General features: G+C 44.3%; 3 protein-coding genes across 7 annotated transcripts; all 3 read left to right on the forward strand.

Moving 5' to 3' along the window:
- The first annotated feature begins 87 nt into the window (after positions 1-87).
- On the forward strand, positions 88-968 carry cldnk (claudin k). The gene has a single exon (XM_081716477.1). It carries the CDS (start codon positions 88-90, stop codon positions 736-738), a length of 651 nt encoding a protein of 216 aa, XP_081572603.1. The 3' UTR covers positions 739-968.
- A 1420-nt stretch (positions 969-2388) lies between these two features.
- On the forward strand, positions 2389-12989 carry hgs (hepatocyte growth factor-regulated tyrosine kinase substrate). Of its 5 annotated transcripts, none has more exons than XM_027026756.3 (21): positions 2389-2527; positions 4345-4429; positions 4595-4670; positions 4921-5013; positions 5485-5608; positions 5757-5809; positions 5914-5982; positions 6742-6866; positions 7311-7425; positions 8021-8119; positions 8237-8332; positions 8497-8535; positions 8620-8781; positions 8934-9147; positions 9380-9552; positions 9655-9795; positions 10163-10346; positions 10677-10810; positions 11078-11182; positions 11292-11378; positions 11475-12989. In XM_027026756.3, exons 1-21 carry the CDS (start codon positions 2491-2493, stop codon positions 11568-11570), a joined length of 2307 nt encoding a protein of 768 aa, XP_026882557.2. In that variant the 5' UTR covers positions 2389-2490; the 3' UTR covers positions 11571-12989. The 5 variants fall into 5 exon arrangements, with proteins under 5 accessions (XP_026882557.2, XP_026882559.2, XP_026882560.2 ...); XM_027026758.3 differs by having other exon boundaries at positions 8937-9147; XM_027026759.3 differs by having other exon boundaries at positions 7338-7425.
- A 542-nt stretch (positions 12990-13531) lies between these two features.
- Positions 13532-15753, forward strand: mrpl12 (mitochondrial ribosomal protein L12). The gene is made up of 5 exons (XM_027026783.3): positions 13532-13747; positions 14463-14655; positions 14762-14839; positions 14977-15114; positions 15288-15753. Exons 1-5 carry the CDS (start codon positions 13689-13691, stop codon positions 15402-15404), a joined length of 585 nt encoding a protein of 194 aa, XP_026882584.2. The 5' UTR covers positions 13532-13688; the 3' UTR covers positions 15405-15753.
- Positions 15754-18817: the final 3064 nt, after the last annotated feature.

Below are 18817 nucleotides of genomic sequence, written 5' to 3' on the forward strand. Positions count from 1 at the left end.
CCAAGCAGCCATTTCTTGGCCAACACAACACCTTCTAATCCATCCTCACAAACACACGTCAGACGAAGAAAGTTCACCTGTTTTGCCATGGCAACGACAGGTATGCAGCTCCTGGGCCTTGTCCTCTCCATCATTGGCTGGGTGGGCGGCTTCCTCGTGTGCATCATGCCCATGTGGCGGGTGACCGCGTTCATCGGCAACAACATCGTGACGGCGCAGATCACGTGGGAGGGCCTGTGGATGAACTGCATCGTACAGAGCACCGGCGAGATCCAGTGCAAGGTGTACGACAGCCTGCTGGCCCTGCCCAGTGACATGCAGGCGGCGCGCGGCCTCACCGTGCTCTCTGTGCTGCTCTGCACCTTGGCGCTCACGCTTGGCGTGCTGGGGATCAAGTGTACCAAGTGCGTGGGCCTCCCGAGCCTGGAGGCTCGTCTGGCCCGCGTGGCTGGCGTGATCTTCGTTGTCGCCGGCTTCCTCTACCTCATCCCCATCTGCTGGACAGCCCACTCCATCATCAGGGATTTCTATGACCCCTACGTGGCTGCCCCACACAAGCGCGAGCTGGGCCCTGCCCTCTACCTTGGATGGGGCGGCTCCGCCCTGATGCTCATCGGTGGGTCTCTGCTCTATGCAGGATCAAGTCCCCCGGGGATCCCCTCCTCCCCCACCTTCAGCAGCGGTGAGAGCAGCCCTCGTAGGGCTGGGGGATCCACGCAGGTCAAAGGTTATGTTTAACAGCCCACAACAGCAGCACTCAATCCCCAAATCAACTCTGTTAGTTTTCCCCATCGTTATAGATCCCAGTTGATTTTTAATATATTTTTTATTACTTAGTGTCGTCAACCAGTTGTAGCTGATGTGATTGGGAAATGTGAAATGATTTTGTTTTCCTTTATGTTGTCATTCTATAACCCTGTCTGTGTATTTACCCATGTGTAAAATAATAAAGATATCAGCCCTCCAAAGCCTCCCCTAGAAACTGTGTATGTTCATATAAAACTCCCAAACATATTCGTATTGCATATATGAATATATTACATATTGATCCAAATATTTGATACAGGTCACTTCATAACCTTGTCATTGCTTTAATCAAGGCCACACCTTATGCCAGCAACCGAGATTGTAATTCTGAAAGAAAGCTCTGATGTGATGGGATTAAAAATATAAAATCCTAAAGGTCTTTCTGTGCTATGTAAAGACGAGAGCGAGCCAAGAATCACAGGAACCCATGTCCTCTCAGTGATTTTCATTCTGACATCATCTTGAACAGAAATCAGCTTTCCACCTCAGTATGCTATTTGGAATCTGGATGACAATAGAGAGCAATACTGAGAGCCATAATCCGTCCTTCAGAAACTCAGTGAATTCAAATGTGGAATGCAGAACACAGATTCTCATTGTGTACAAGAATGTATGTATGCATGCTGATGTGTGTCTGCAACACAGAAAATTACTACTTTTTGTGACAATTTATATATATAGATTATATTTTTGCTTTTTTCTTCTAAATTATCTCATGACCACTCCCTGTAGTATTCCTTTTTGATTATGCAACTTGGAAATGAAACCCTTTACATATTGTTGTATAATTATTCAAATCACAGTTACTTTCGCTATGCATTGTGTCTTTGAAGCAGATAGCCTTAGCTGTGAGAATTGTATCATTGTATCAATCCTGAAGTCCATGAGTGCACGCTCGGGTCCTGTCATCCCATATGACTGTATTTAACTGTAGGGCTGGGGTCTGCTGCTACGGCAGCGACACAATACCATTGTATGGGACATGGCAAGCACGGTAGCAACAATAGCACACAGTGTTTTGTGTTCGTGCTAGTGAGTCATGTGTGACCTAATGGTACTGAAGGAAGATGCGCGAGATTGAGAAATGCAAAAAAATCCTTCTAAAAGCGCAGGACACATACAGGAACCTCTGTTGTTCAGAGTGACACCAGGCTATGGTTACATTGCCAAATAACTGAAGGGTTATAATGCAAAAGAACAGTTTTACAGTAGTTTTAATGATCGCAGATGTGAGTCAAAAATTTCAAACGTTCCTTAACTAGTAAAATTCTTCCTTAGAAATTAAAAATCTTATTAAAAGGTGTCTTTTTACATCTTTTCAAATAATTTAATAGGTTTCCGATCACACACAATTACATGAATAATGTGAACAACTTGGTATTTTAAAGTATAATTTTTGCGACATTACATTGTAACTAACCAAATATATCGTAAAAACGGATTAACGAGTTTCATGCAAACATTGTATACAACATCTTTTTTAAATCATTTTTTTATTGTGAAACGAGAAACGTACTCGTACCAATTGATTAGGCAGCAGAAGTTATTTTGGACTTTTCCCAAGAGCTAAAGTTCAACCGGAAACGCATCTCACGTGATACAGCTCTACACAGGTGAAAGAAAATAGCCGTTTGGTTGACAAGAGTAGACTGTGTAGTCAAATCTAAAGCACGAAAAATAACCATGGGGAAAGGCGGCGGCACGTTTGAAAGACTTTTAGGTACGTTTAATATTTGTAAATGACGGGTGTAGAGATGTTTTATGCTGACATATTTCCATGAGCTGTTAGCTAGCGCTTTAGGTCTGTTAGCTAACAGCTAAAGCTAAGATGACAGCTAACGCGAACCACAGTCTGTGTCGCTGGTGTGTAGCAGAGGCCTCTGGTACGTCCCACAGTTAACTCCGCTAAACTGCAAAATGGTATTAGACTGACGGTGAAATTTCGACGGTCGTCATGTGGTGACGGTCCAGTTTGTTCCTTGGTGGCTATTACGAGCTGCATTAGCCAGGATCGCCCGATATAAGATGGCTAGTTAGCAACTTAGCGACCGACGATGTTTACACTGTCGCTATAAACGAGCCCTAGTTCGCTAACCGCTAGGACTGAGCCTGGCTAATGTGGCTGTCTTGTGTTTGAGCGTTTAAATACATAGTAATCCCTGATTTGTTATTGGTGCGCACGGATTGAATTTAAATCATTTTCAACAAATGGCGTCTGGTTTGCCACATATAGTTAGCTAGGTTAGCTATATGTTAGCTAGGTTAGCTAACTTGGACAGCTAACTAAATAGCTAATGTATCAAACGGGCTGCCTTGTCGACTAATTTTAAGTGTCATTGATTGATCTAAATGCCTATTGTTTTTTAAACATCATCGTTGATGGCACCATAAGGTAATAACATTGGCGTGCTTACAGAAAATATGCGTGTAAACTTTAAATAAACATTGTGATTAAGATTAGATCTATGTTTTCATTGCCTTCGCTGGTTGACATTGCTACCATTTCGCCATTTAACCTCCCATTTCCTTGATTGCGTTTAATGCTTCTTCGCGTCTAGCTAAATAAATTAGAAACCTTATATTCGGTATTTAGGTCACATCTGGCTACCTTGATATGATGGAAGATCAACTATCTGGACGAGACTTGCACGTCATAATCAATTAAGTAATGTGTTTATGTAAATGTTTTACGTCATAGCCGAGGTCCCCGTGTTTTCCTTTTTTGTATTTCCTTTTTAAATTTTTTTTTGGGTTTGTTTCGTTTTTGTTTACAAAAGAGCTATTTTGTCTTTGCGAATGTGGATTGCGATATTAACTTCAGTTTCCTGCATTGCACACTTTGTAAAGAGGGCATGAAGTCATTCTTGCTTAATGTTAGACCAGTTACTGTAACAAGAAAAGCTTATAGACTTATAAAGAGGTTAATTTGAGAGAACCCCATTTAAAAAAAAAAATTGCATGCCTGCAAACACACTGATGTGTTTTTACTCATAAAAAATGTGTATATTTCATGAACGTAGTGTAGCTCAGACAAACCAGTTTATCATGTCTGTTGGCATTGAGCCATAGTACTGAAAAACACAGATCATCTGTTATTTTTACATTAAAGTTTGTTTTACATTTTTGAAGTGTGAAAGTTTTATGGCAACAGGATTTCCATAAAATGAGTGGAAGTATTAAACAGCCCTTTGCCATCTTAAGAGGAGAAAAGTCACTTCAGCATAATTTATTTTTATAAATCAGACTCACACACAAACAAACTTAGTTGTAACATCATCAGATTAGAGCCTGACCCTGGCCAATACCAGGTCACCATCATGGATTATTGTGGAAAAACAGTACTCATAGTTCATGGTTGTTCTTGGCCAGTTTACTGAAATGAAGGCCTAAGTTCTTGAGGGGTCCTGCAGTACCTACAGATGTTCGTTTCACCATTTGTGGCTACTTGGCTCCTATATGGAGTAACAGTGACCGTGTCTTGGCACCTTGGTGGAGGTAATGTCATCAGTGTGATCATTGTCCACCACTTTTTTGCAGACAAAGCCACTAGCCAGCTGCTGTTGGAGACAGACTGGGAATCCATCCTCCAGATCTGCGACCTCATTCGGCAGGGCGACACACAGTAAGCACCAATGACTTTTCCTGTAGCCATGTTTTACACTGACTGTGTTCATGTGGGAAAATTTTCACGTGAGAGGTACAAGCTTCAGCTGCACACGTCAGAGGTACAAGCTCCGTTGTCTTGAATTCTGTTCTTCTCTTTTATTGTACTCTCTTCCACCCCCAGGGCCAAATATGCAATCGGTGCCATTAAGAAGAAACTTAATGACAAAAACCCACATGTGGCCCTTTATGCTCTTGAAGTAAGTGGCCAATACTTGCACTCAAAGACTGTATGATATGAATAAAAGTTTTGATCTAATCTTTAGGTGTTCTTGACATGGACTATGGATATTGACATGAAAATAGGCCAAAACAGCAGAAACCTGTCCAGTGTCTGTTGGTTTTGCTGCTCGTTTAATGGTGCAAGAACAGGGTTAAATGCTAATGCATATGCTAAATAGTTAAACCTCAGTGAGATTGTGATATATACTACCACTCTTCCTTTAACAGGTGCTTGAGTCAGTGGTGAAGAACTGTGGTCAGACGGTTCATGATGAGGTGGCCAGCAAGCAGACCATGGAGGAGCTAAAGGAACTCCTTAAGGTGGCATTTATTGTAATTTATTGTGGCCTCTGCTGGAATTATGATCCTGTTTCCATGTGGGTCAGAGTATGATGACTCGTATTGCACATTACTTCCTGGTTGTGTCATCATATCACATGTCCTCTTGGCTTCTAAAGTCCAGGCCTCAAAGTGAGGGACACCATAACACAGTTGCTTTAGTGCTTAGCTTTGTTGAAAATCATAAATCAAATTGTTGTAATAAGGTAATTTTGAAAAGGTGAGTTCTTCATTGATGGTAATACCTTCAAACATTTAAATATCAATTTTACAAATTGCAATGTTATTAAAAAACAAATTAAAAAATGTCATGTTTTTATATGTAAGGGATGTTTTAGATGATTTTAAGATTTAGCTGTTCCTTTGGCAGCCTTTAAGGGCTCTCAGAAGGCCTTTTGTAAGTGGTCACTTTGCTTTGATGTGCCTTTACCAACGCTGCTCCAATGCCATCAGAAGCAAACGGAGCCGAACGTCAGGAACAAGATCTTGTACTTGATCCAAGCCTGGGCCCACGCATTCCGCAACGAGCCTAAGTACAAGGTGGTACAGGACACATACCAGATCATGAAAGTGGAGGGTAAGTTCAGCACAGACCTCACCAGCAGGCAGACGAAAGGACTTAATTCATTCTGAATCATAGTATTTCGTATCATGACTTGTGCTGATCGATTGAGGGGTACTGGCATTTGATTTAATATTTATATTATTCGCCTGCACCCTATCAGGTCATGTCTTCCCCGAGTTTAAGGAGAGTGATGCCATGTTTGCTGCAGAAAGAGTGAGTTTCCCGGGCAGAGCGAGCGGGGCGGCTTCGTGGGCTGTGTCACGTGTGTCTCATATGACTGTCGTTGGACTACTGGTGACAGTGCGTGTCCTCCGCAGGCCCCCGATTGGGTGGACGCCGAAGAGTGTCACAGATGCAGGGTCCAGTTTGGAGTGATGACACGAAAGGTAGGCACTTCCAGCAACGCCTTGTCTGGTTAAGCCGCACCGTTTACGCTCGGACCACCTCTTCTGTTTTGTTAGTTTCAAATGCCGCAAGAGCACAGAGGGAACAGAGAAGAACTGTAGTATTTACACACAGGTTTGCTCACAAGACTTGTATTCTGAGAGCTATATTTGTTCGATGGTATTGTCTGTGTTCTTGTGTTGTATCCTTGCATAGGAATGTCCAGGTGTGTCCAAGGGATCAGAGTAGTGGAGTTGAGAAGCAGTTAATTGAAGAGAAAAGTGCACAAGGATCACCTCGAGCCTGGTTCCCACGCTTGACTCATGTGTCAGTTTTATAAATGACTTGTTGCTTTGGTTTTGGCAGAAATGGAGAAGTCTCATAAGTACATGGTTCATTTCTGCTGGTTTGAGGTCATGGTATGGGTTGTAGCTTGTGCATGTCTTAATGTACCAGCATGGCCCATCTCCAAGGCAGTCATACGTGTCTGGTGAGGTGTAGATTTGTGATGGCATGTAGCCAACAGCTATTGTTTAATTAGGGACACCAAAGACGGGGATTTTTCGCATGTTTTGAAACCAGCAGCCTGTCAGTGTGACTTGCTCATGTTGAACACTTTCAGCGCAGGGCTGCGGTTGTCTTGGAAATGGGTACATTTTCATGTTATAAGAAAATGGTGTAAATGAAAAGATGCAAATATGAAAACTTCTTCCCTTTGGCGTTTGGTGCCCTGACGTGTGGTCCCTCTCGCCTCCATCCAGCACCACTGTAGGGCTTGTGGGCAGATATTCTGCGGCAAGTGCTCATCCAAGTACTCCACCATTCCCAAGTTCGGGATTGAGAAGGAGGTGCGCGTGTGTGAGCCCTGCTTCGAGCTCCTCAACAAGTAAGTGGGTGGGGAGTAGAGAGCTGCCCCCCCCAGCATGTGGTTATGCTCAAAGAAGTTCATGTTAAAACAGTCCCTCTCTTTAGTAACAGCTGTATGTGATCGTATCCTTTACGGTTTATCTTTTATGGGCTTCCCCCCCCCCCCCCCCAATTCTTTGCTTTTTACTAAAGCTTTCATGAGGTCCAAGTTAATTGTTTGGGTTCCTGCAAAGTTTACTGTTCACTGCTGAAACACGGCAGACAGAAGCCCAGAGCCGTGAGTGTGTGGGGAGTGTGCGGTGCGAAGCAGTGTGGCATGACCGCAGGGCCGGACATGTCCGCCTGAGCCACTCTTCTGTGCACCGTACTTCACGTCTCTGGCCATTGATGTGTTGGTAGTCTTTGCTGTTCTCTGGAGATTTACCACTCTGCATGTGTCCCCCTGGTCCCTCCTCCTTACCAGCCAGCCCTCCCTCTCTCCCCCTCCTAGGAAAGCAGAGGGGAAGAGCAGCAGTGGTGGCGGGCAGACCGAGCTGCCCCCCGAGTACCTCACCAGCCCCCTGGCCCAGCAGTCCCAGGTAAGGCCAGCTACAGAACGGCAGCACGTGCTGTGCCCTGTGCTTATGCCCTCGCACTCGTACCTTCCCTTGCTAAAATGGCAAAAATCTCTGTGCATGCACAGACCATAAGGTGGTAGTATCTGTAGGGTTCATCGTGAAGCACGTGCAATAGTGAAAAGAGTTGGCAGGAGCCCATTAATCGCTTTGTTAAAACGCCGAGTCACAGTTCTCGAGGTTGCTGGCTGGCAGGCTCGTTTGCTGCCCCCTGCTGGCTGTATGTGTTCCGCACTGCAGGGCCCTCCCAAGTCCTGACACGCAGGCTGAGTGATTTTGGAGCTGCTGTTTGTGACCTTGTTCCAGCCCAGTGATGTCATATGGGAAGGATTAAATTAAAATGGAGAGGAGAGAAATCCTGAACAAATGTAACGTCTCAAACTCTGTCTCGTTGGCTGCTTTCCACTGGCCATAGCCGCAGTGTTGAGTATGTTGCAGCTGTTGGCGTTTTACTCTGCGTGGCCCGTCCTCGGCTGACGCTGCTGCATCGTCTGGTTTGTGTGTGTTGTGTTTCTCCTGTTCTCTCCTAATACGGCTGAGTTTTGCTCTGCTCTCCTAGATGCCCCCCAAGAGGGACGAGGCCGCCCTGCAGGAGGAAGAGGAACTGCAGCTTGCCATTGCCCTGTCTCAGAGTGAAGCTGAGGAGAAGGAAAGGATGGTAAGACAGTCATCCTCTGTCTCTCTGACACACACACACACACACACACCACCACTGTGGCCTGTTTACAGTGAAGGGTCCATGGTTAAAGGCTTTAATGCTACCGTATACCCACAGCGGCAGAAGAACTCCTATGCGGTGTACCCCAAAGCCGAGCCCGTTCCGGTGACCTCCTCTGCCCCGCCTGTCAGCACGCTCTACTCCTCCCCTGTGGTAAGGCTCTGGCCAGAAATGCACACACTTCGTCCCACATAGAAACGTTGCACGCAGGTAAAAGGCAAGAGGCAAAAAAAACATTCATCACTGCAGATGATACTCTTTATTAAATGTTTATACATTCTTAGTGTTGAACTAATGTCACGATGGTCTGTGTTCAGAACTCCTCTGCACCTTCAGCGGAGGACGTCGATCCTGAGGTAAAGTGTTTGCTCCTGTTCAGTACTGAGGAGTAGCAGGATGGAGGAGGTGACTCCATTTTACAGGGTGTGCTGCCTTTCTAGCTGGCCCGCTACCTGAACAGGACTTACTGGGAGAAGAAGCAGGAAGAGGTGCGCAAGAGTCCCACCCCCTCTGCTCCAGCTCCGGTGCCATTGGCTGAGCCTCTGCCAATCAGCCAGCCGGTGGAAAGCCACGCTCCAGTCCAGCCCATCAACATAGTGGAGGTACATTTGAGTGTGTTACCTGGTTTTGGTCATTCTCTCAGGGGTCATTTGTATAAAACTATTCATTATCCCAGAGTACAGGAAGCCAGTTATTTTCTGCTATGTTGAAATGGGATGTCCTATCTTTGCTGGTGCGTGACGTTCCCCTCCAGCAGCAATACCAGAATGGAGAGTCGGAGGAGAACCACGAGCAGTTCCTCAAGGCACTGCAGAACGCCGTCACCACCTTCTTGAACCGCATGAAGAGCAACCACATGCGTGGGCGGAGCATCACCAACGACAGCGCCGTGCTCTCCCTTTTCCAGTCTATCAACAACATGCACCCGCAGCTCCTCGAGCTCCTCAACCAGCTCGACGAGAAGCGCCGTGAGTCCCACCATCCCTTCCCATCATGTGCAGAGAGTGGGGCTCAGCCGGTGGAGGAACACTGTTTTCAGGGAAGGGTGACATGGGTCTTGCAGATAATGGTCACGATTACACAGATCCAGAATCGGCTGCCGTCAGCGATTTAGGTTCCACTCATTTCCGTATTGAAACTGTATCTGGAGTGTATGGACATGACATTAACTGGGATGCTTGGTGTTCTCTCCTTGCACAGTGTACTACGAGGGACTGCAGGACAAGCTGGCTCAGGTGCGGGATGCGCGGGCCGCCCTCAACGCCCTGCGGGACGAGCACCGCGAGAAGCTGCGACGCGCTGCTGAGGAGGCTGAGAGGCAGCGGCAGATCCAGCTTGCCCAGAAACTCGAGATCATGAGGCAGAAGAAGCAGGCGAGTCTGCCGCGCAATTGGGCAGTGTTGGGGCGACGGGGCTCTGTAATTGGATGTGGGGGAGCCACGAGAGCTTAGCTGTGGTTGGTTGCCCTTTCGCAGGAGTATCTGGAGATGCAGAGGCAACTAGCAATCCAGCGTCTCCAGGAGCAGGAGAAGGAACGGCAGTTGCGCCTGGAGCAGCAGAAACACACCATTCAGATGCGTGCACAGATGCCTGCCTTTTCCCTGCCTTATGCGCAGGTCAGAAATGCACAAAACCTGTCTTCCTGTGTAGTGAAACACCATGCCCTCATATGAACTGGGGAAGTGTAGTCTGATAAATCCACAGCACTGTCGTGTGTGCGCATGCACGTTTGACAGTTATTCATACAACAAGCAGGTTCATAACTAGTTCAGTCGGATATTTACTTTAGGTCGTGGCCCTGTAATACTAGCGCTCCCATTTGATCTCACGCTAATAAATAAATAACTTTTTTTTAAAAATCAAATACCGGTTTTGTTAAAGCAGGACTTTGAGCCAATGGTTGATGTGTGCATCATGCAATAGCAGTGAAACATGGTATTTCACCATGTTGTTTGGTGGGGTACTTGGTTCACTTGCGTGCAGATGCAGTCCTTGCCGCCTAACGTAGCTGGAGGGGTGGTGTATCCGCCTGCTGCTCCCCCCAGTTACCCTGGCACTTTCAGCCCTGCGGGCTCTGTGGAGGGCTCTCCAATGCATGGGGTGTACATGAACCAGCCTGGACAGGCCACAGCAGGGCCGTACTCGGCCATGCCCGTCTCTGCCACAGGTGAGCCAGACACTACCACATCCAGGCGTAGCGTCATGTCCCTGTGTAATGTTAAACTATTGGTTCACAGTTTGTTTTAATTGTTTATTTTCTCTGTTTTAATTTGAATTGGACCAATTATGTTTTTCTTTGGATATTATGGATATAGGTGCTGGGTGTATTTATATATAAAAAAAAAAAAAAAAAAAAAAAAAAAATTTAAAGTTTTTTAATTTTACCTTTATTTACTATCAGTAAATCCCTGTTGTGGTTAGTGTTTTTTCAAAAGTCCACAATGTGTGTCTTACATTTTGAGAGGTGATAAATGGAAACTTTGTTCCTTTCTCATAGATCCCAATATGGTGAACGCCTACATGTATCAGACCGCAGGTACGGGTGGGCAACCTGCAGCGCCAGGTCAGGCCCCGCCCACCACTAGTCCTGCCTACACTAGCTACCAGCCCACCTCGACACAGGCCTATCAAGTAAGCAAAGCGCAGTGGGGTTCAAGGCTATAGGTGAGACCAAGGCCAGGATCAAGATACCAGAGACTTGAGACTACTGCTAAATAAAAAATTACTTAATCCGTCACAGTTTCTTGCTAAAGTCTCTTGGCTTGGTTCTGTCATGATGTCCTAAAGTCTCCTAGTCTAAAGAGATTGGTTGTGGGTCTTGACCACAACCTTGGTGTGTCTTGGCGTGATGTGCAGAAATGTCGACTTGCTAGTGACATTTCGGTGTGTCTTCATTAGAACGCAGTGTCTCAAGCCCAGAGTATGCCCCCCATGTCCCAGATGTCCCAGTCTGCCCCCGCCAATGGCATGGCATACATGGGCTACCAGCCTTATAGCATGCAGGTGGGTGTTGTCACAGGAGAACAAGTTTTGGTGGGGTTTTTTGGGCCTACATGTTTCATTTTGGAATTTCTCAATGTCTCAGATTTCTCTTCTGCTTTCCCTGCTGTAGAACATGATGTCTGCTCTCCCAGGACAGGACCCCAACATGCCTCCCCAACAGCAGTATATGCCTGGTCAGCAGACCATGTACCAGCAGGTCTGGCCACATGCATGCCATCTTGTACAGTGCACTAAATTCTTTCTTTCTTTTTCATATCACTCGTCAACTTTGCCTTTATCTGACTCTGTGCAGATGGCTCCCCCTGGTGGTCCTCCACAGCAAGCACAACAGCAGCCTCAGCAGGCTCCTCCAGGCAGTGCAGAGGCTCAGCTAATCTCATTTGACTGATGATTCACCGTGTGACATGGGCCCCAACCTCACCGCCCTTTCCCCCTAGGTCCTGCACACTAGCCTCCCTCCCACTGAAGGTCTTCATCCTGCACAGTCAACCTACTTGCAATATTTTTGGAGCAATCAGGCTTATATAAAAAAAATAATAATAATAAAAAAAAAAAGTCCTGACTGTCAAAAATATTGTGAGATTCTTTTGCTGCCATTATGCACTCACATCTCTATCCCCACTGATTAGAGGTGAGGGAGAAGACAAGACATCTGCAGCGGTGGGAACTCTCGGTCACTCCTCGGTTCAGCCAGCTCTTAGCCTCTTACTGTCTGTGTCTTTGAAACGTATGTAGTGTTTCCTTAAGAAACAAATCTCAAATTCAGCTAGGCATTCTTATTATAGCATTTAAACGAGTCCCTGAATTCTGTCTGAATCAAAAAAAAAAAAGGGAACAAAATCTTGTCCTTTGCCTCGTATTTTTCTAAAGTCATTCTGCATGTGTTTCATTGTGCACAGGTGGGAATGAGTGTATGTGTAGAAATACCTTGCGTAGAAACATTTCGAATGAATGTTTTCTAAGAGGCCTTAGAATGGTTAACAGGTAGAGGTTGGCACAAAAAAACACAAGGACCATTAATTGTTTTGCATCTCAAAGCAGGAGAGATCCAGCAACAGGTCTGTTATCTTGTGTAGAAGTGTATTTAATAGAAGGCTAAAACCTGAGATTAGACTTCCTTTCTTACTCTGAAACTTGATTTAATAGGGACCTGGTTTCATTCAGTACTGATGCTCCTTAGCTTGCCAGTCTCTGAGTCTTCACACAGATTCACAACCTATCAAAAATGACCTTCTTGGCTAATAATTGTTGCAGTTTGACAGCATGGATCTCGGCTTCTGTAGAGGGGACAGCGACCTTGCTGCGCTTTTTCTTTTTACAAAAGAAATGGACTGTTATACTTATGGCATCTGAGAATAAATTCAGTGGTGGGCCCAGCTGGCTACAGGCTAGGGCTCTTACTGGTGTCACAGAATCAGGGCTGTCTTTTTCTCAGAGTTAGTGTCTGCCTGCATGATGCTCTCAATTTCAAGGTGATTGATGGCAATTGCAGACTGAATTGCCAGACCAATACCAGATAAATGAAAGTCCCCGGTTTCTCCGTTTGTATCTGTTTAAGGTGGTGGATGGGCACAGCTCTTGTTAGTTTTGTATAGAGAGGGCCGAGAGCAAGAAACTGCTTTTTATTGGTTCCACTAAAGGGTGTTGAGTACAAACCTAAGTAATGCATGTTAGTGGCATACCATCAACCAGTGACTTCTGTAACCCTTTATAATGCCATCTGTGGACAACCTTTGTTTCATTCTACTTATCTGGCTCCAAAATAATTTTATTATATTTAATAAATATCTCATTCTTTTATTGTGCACATTTTTGGTGTGGATGCTTCTTTTATCCTATCTGACTGAACCACATAAAAATTAATATCAACACGTTTTATTTCATTAAAATTGTGTGGAAAAAAAATATTGATATTGAACTGTAATTGCTCTGTTAAGTAAAAACGAGGACATTGGTGGAGGTCAGTCTGTGTTGTCTTATAAATTAATAGGCCTTGCCCTCCACATTGGCCCGCGTTCTTTCAGCGCAACGGAATTGTATGACATGTTCTACTGAAATAACTTTAATGAGACAAAGGTATTATTTAATTAATATGATACGTTTGTTCTTTAATTTACGAAAAACAATTTTAAACGATGGCGTGGCTTCAAATGTTTACTATATTGCCATATATATTGGGTAACTTTATGCACTCCATTCTAAGGATTCGAATTTAATGCCCCAAAATGATACTGAACTGAATAGCTGGTACCTAGAGAGTTGCAGTTCCACAATACTGTCAATTTACTGTGCAAGTTTATGCGCCCGAAAAGGGCATTAAGTAGTTGTCTGGCAACCCTGAGTCCAGCCTGGCGGTAGTGGTGCATTGTGGGTAGGTCAGGAACAGAGCGGAGGACGCCATGTGCCTTTGAGAGCAAGGGACCGACGAGGTTAGCGAGCTGTGTCGGTTATACGAGTGCTTTACCTGAACGACGAAGCAGAAAACGGTTGTGTGAGCTCCACCGACATGTACTGCACGTTGCATTGTATCCGGACCTCGCTGCGTGTGGCAGCGAAAACGCGTCGGTAAGCGCCGAGGAATGGTCACGTAGCTAACCAGCTAGCCGGGTGGTCTGGGAGCTGACTCGACGACAGTAGCTAGCTGGCCATCATGATAACTGTACAGCAGAAACACGAGTTATCTGTGCAATAAAAGGAGCTTCACGCAGCACCGCATGTCTTTTGTTGTGGCAAGAAGACAGGTCTGACTAGCTAGCTGTGCTAGCAAGATTCTAAGGTAGCTGGGGTAGCATTCGCAGCATCAGTTGTCCCCGCTACGCTCGTCACTGGTGTGTGATCGTAATTTTTGATTAGGCTTCTGTATTAAAATATTTCCATCAACTTTTTTGTCAAGTTGTTTCATACCCGAGAACACGACAGCACGAGTGTCTTATTATCTAGCAGGTTGGCCACGTTAGCTCGCATAAGCGTGAGATGCGCAGCCAAGGTCAAGTGTTGGGAGGTAGCGATAGCTATTGTTTTGATTTTGTCCTCTATCAATGCTGTCGTCCCATGTTACTGCATAATTGGTAAGGATTATCTCAGTCTTATGGTCATATAGGCTTAGATGATAAACGAGCTTTGTTTGGAATACATTTACATTTGCGACATTCGTCAGACTCTTATCCAGGAGTACATGTACAAGATGTATCGTAGATTACAGCTACAGTTGTCACTCTCATACTTTGTATACCTCACAAACTTTGCTTGCTCTGATGTGTGTATTGGGTGCTTTCTGCAGACGTCATCTTCCAGTACCAGCACTGTGTGCCCTGAGGACACTTAAGACCAGCCCGGCAAGTTTAAGTGATGCTATAGCCACACCGCCTTTGGACGGAGCCCCCAAGCAGTATTCTCCCAAAATCCAGCAGCTGGTCAATGACATATCCACTCTAACACTTTTAGAGGTGTCTGACCTCAATGAGCTGCTTAAGGTACTGCCAATGCGGAGGTGAAATGCAGTAAAACTATCACCATTTAATACAGTGGCCCTCATAACAGTTCAAAAACTTTGATTTATCTATTAATTTTCTTCTTTAGAAAACCCTTAATATTCAGGATATGGGAATGATGCCAATGGGGGCAATGGTTGCAGCAACATCTGAAACAGCAAGTCAGGTACAGTTTGGGTTGACCATGCAGATCAATATATGCTCTTGTGAAATTTCCTGCATTTCATGCTAATATTGTGTAAATGTATTGTATCTCGTGCTGCTGTTCTGTAAATGTGTTGTATCGTGAATTTATATATGCAGGCAGTGGAAGAGGAAGCAGTCCAAACAAAGAAACAGAAAACACATTTCACAGTAAAACTGACTGAGCTAAAGGCAGATGATAAAGTCAAGCTTATTAAAGAAGTGAAGAACTGTATTCAGGGTTTGAATCTCGTCCAGGTATGACTTGCACATGGAACATATCCCTTTGGTTGTCATGTGGAAACTCTTTAATTGAAACTGAATTTGATGTGCCAGTTAAATAGAGATTAGGAAAGGCTGAATCTAAATGTAAAAAAAATCTGTTCTTTTTCTGATATGAAATTTCCCCTTGGATTTTTATTGTTTTAAAGGCAAAGAAGCTTGTTGAGGCTTTGCCCCAGGAGATCCGGGCAAACGTATCCAAAGAGGAAGCAGAAAAACTGAAGACCGCACTAGAAGCAGCAGGGGGCACTGTGGTTCTGGAGTAGACACCATCCCACTCGTTCATCTTCATTGACGTCTTTTTTTTATATAGCAATGATAAAGGGAGCATTTGGCAGGAAAACGAATGTCTTTAAACATTACCACTCGATCTACTCAGTTGGGTGTCAGAACTCTCATACTGGTCTTGAGCAGGCTCCAGGCCTGCACATGGTTACTTACACCCTGTTACTATCCTGGCTGTCTGGCTAGTATTCCTAACCGAGGATGAGCTACGGATGTGCCAGTTCAGACTTAGAGGTGCCCATTTGCTCATCTGTGTTGTAGAGAATGGGGACATGAGGAAATGTGGTTCCATTGCCTGTGGTTGAATAAATGTCATGCAGTACTGTGCAAGTGGTGTCATGATGTGAACATGGGATAGTAGTTACCAGAATCAAAGTACAAGGCAGGTTGTTGCTTAGCAACACTTGTCTAACAACTATAAAAGTGAATTCTAACTCAATTTTTACATGCAGTGAGAAGTAAAATTAGTTATTTAAATATTTGTGTAAAGTTTGCATTTGCCTTCACTGGTAACTGAGTTCTACAACAATTAAGATTTCTCAGTGAACTGCAATCATTTATTGCACATTTGTATATTTTACTATTTAGCATTAAAATACAACATCACATTCTAAAGCCACTACCAGTAAGACCGAATGTGTTCAGAATAATGTACAACCAATCCATGTACATAAACTCTGACAATGCTTGTAAATGTGTTCTTAAGTTATGTGCCTAAATTTGCCCAGCTGACTACTGTCTGGAAATGTGGAACTGCTGAATAGGAATCTGCCTTAAGAGGGGGTGCCTTATATTACTGTTTTAGGCCCACTGCAAAAAATACAACAGACTTCGACAATGAAGTCATAATATTTTTGAAAAAGTTGTACGGGATGGCGTTTAGAAAATGAAGTAATATTCCAAGAATTAAATAATATTTTGAGAATAAAGTCATAAAATTACAACATTAAAGTGGTATTACTACCAGGAATTTGTGAGAAGATGGAACTGCCATTAAATAAGTGCAAGGCCAAGTCAGGGGTTACCTAGAGGACGCCCAATTCTGAAGGTCTGCATGCTGCAAATTTATGGTGCCAGGGAGGATAAACTCAAGTATGTTGGGACTGTCCCATATGGTTAACCATTTCCCTTATTCTAAACTAGCAGCATTCCCTGCAAATAGATTTACGATTATCTAAATATTATGACTATTGTCAAATCTACAATAATTTTTTTGAACAGTGGCCCTAAAATGTCATAGCTTTAGAACAAGGTTCACAATTCTAACAACAACAAAAACAAAAAACACATGCAATAAGGTGGGATTCACTACTATGAATCTGTTTAGATTAACAGTGAAAAGAAAATTGATGTGGAGTTATCCATGCTAAGAATCCAAGCTTTTTTCCGTCACATGCAGATTTGTCTAGCTGGCCATTAGCTACCATGACTATTTCAGCTTTATGACGACATTGCTTGCTCATAATGCTGCCTTCAGCAAGTGAATAGTACCTGGTCCAAGTTAGGTAAATTCACACCTGACACCATCTTAAGTTTACCACCCTAACGTTTTGTCTAATATGTTCTGAGCATGTATTTGTATTACCCATGGATTTCATAACTTATAAACTACCTCAAATATTTGTATCTCACCAAACGTTTGAAACTTTTTTTTCACGGCCGTGTGGGGAGTACAGAGATAGGAGACAACTAACACGGTGCTTCAAAGCATGTCGATCATTTACCACCGATGCTGAGCGAAGTTCCCCCACATAAGTATCTGCTCATGACTCATCCAGAGTTGTTCATTAATAGTTCTTGCCCTTCATCATATCATTTTAGATCCACGTGTTTCCATCCCTGATTTATATTTCACTACATGGGTAAAGACAAGATAGAACTGTGTCAGCTGTAAGCTGCAGCAGTCTTGTATCATGTGTTTTCACAGAGTTGCCTTTAGTGTTGATAAAACAGAGGTTTAGTAGTCATCATCTTGACTATTTGGTGATATATATATATATAAAACCCTATATTTTTGTCACGACTCGGCCATTCACGTTTCTGCTGAGGTCATGAATAGCTTGCTATTTTTGTTCGTCACATAGTCCCAGGTTGCACCAAGCTCTTGACGAGAAGAATTTGAATCCTTTCAAGCTCAGACTAGTTGATATCTTGTTCTGACCCAAACATGAGACGTTCATGCGTCTAATTACATAGCTTTACATTCGTTTAAAAGGACAGCGGTGGCTTAGTTACGTATCCATTACGCATAGGTCACCTGGACAGTTTGAATCGTCAAGATCAAATAGACCACTGTTTTCATTCTGCGGTCGATGTGCATAAATTCTAATATATCCATCGATCTAAAACAAGTTAAACCTCCACTTACTTTCCACAAGCACATAAAAACACGGGTCAAAACAGACTTTTACCCACGCGAGCCTTGCGAACTTAGGTACTTGAAGAACATGCACATATCCAGCACCAATGTTTCACTGGCACTTGATACTCCTGGCAGTTGTGTGTGTGCCACTTAAATTCAAAGCAACTGTGGCGGTGACAACTTTTTTCTCCAAAAGCGTGGACACGCCATGTCAGACGCTAAGGGCAGTTGCCAATTCAAGGAGGACCAGTGTCTTTTATCAAGTGTTATTTTAAGGATTATTTTTACGCAATTTGTTGAAACTGTAGTGGAATCTGGAATAGCCTACAAGTTAAACAGCGGTATTAAGTACCTGGAACAAAGACGGACCGACTGAGGGACGAAGGCTCTGTAAGGCCAGTGCTGCAACATCCCGGTGCTTGCAGTCTTGACAGGAAAACGAATTTCTCGCTGGTACTTCGGTGGAATTGCCTCATGTGGCGCCGCCTGCTGTACACACCCGCTGGACCTGATAAAGGTATCCCGTTAACAAAACTGACAAATGACAAACAAATGGTTACAATACCTCAATTTAGTGACATATAATACTCTGCCCGCCATACCAAATACGCAGCTTTCAACTAGAGTACAATTTTAGATAAATTGACAAATTATTATTTCTGTCCTGAATCAATTAATGAAACGAACGCCATATTGTTTTTCCCCTCACAAGCGATCTGCGAGCTCGGAGCATGTCAAAAGTCCTCGTTCAGATTCGTTGCGTCTGGCTTGTCGGAGATCTGAACCCTTCCCCGATTAGGTTCACTTGCACACGCAGCAGGAGGTGAAGTTGAGAATGACCGGCATGGCCTTGCAGGTGCTTCGCAGCGACGGCGCGCTCGCTCTCTACAACGGCCCGAGCGCCTCCACGTGTCGGCAAGTCGGCGCGCTTTTTCGAAAGGCACGTGCGCTCACACCACCTGCGCTTTGAACTGTTTTAGCGCGCACACTCGTCGCTCCAGCGATCGTTTTTCACAGAGCCCAGCATAGGAA

This window comes from Electrophorus electricus, chromosome 6, assembly GCF_041902795.1.
Source record: "Electrophorus electricus isolate QZ-2024a chromosome 6, ASM4190279v1, whole genome shotgun sequence".
In the NCBI taxonomy this organism is placed as follows: domain Eukaryota; kingdom Metazoa; phylum Chordata; class Actinopteri; order Gymnotiformes; family Gymnotidae; genus Electrophorus; species Electrophorus electricus.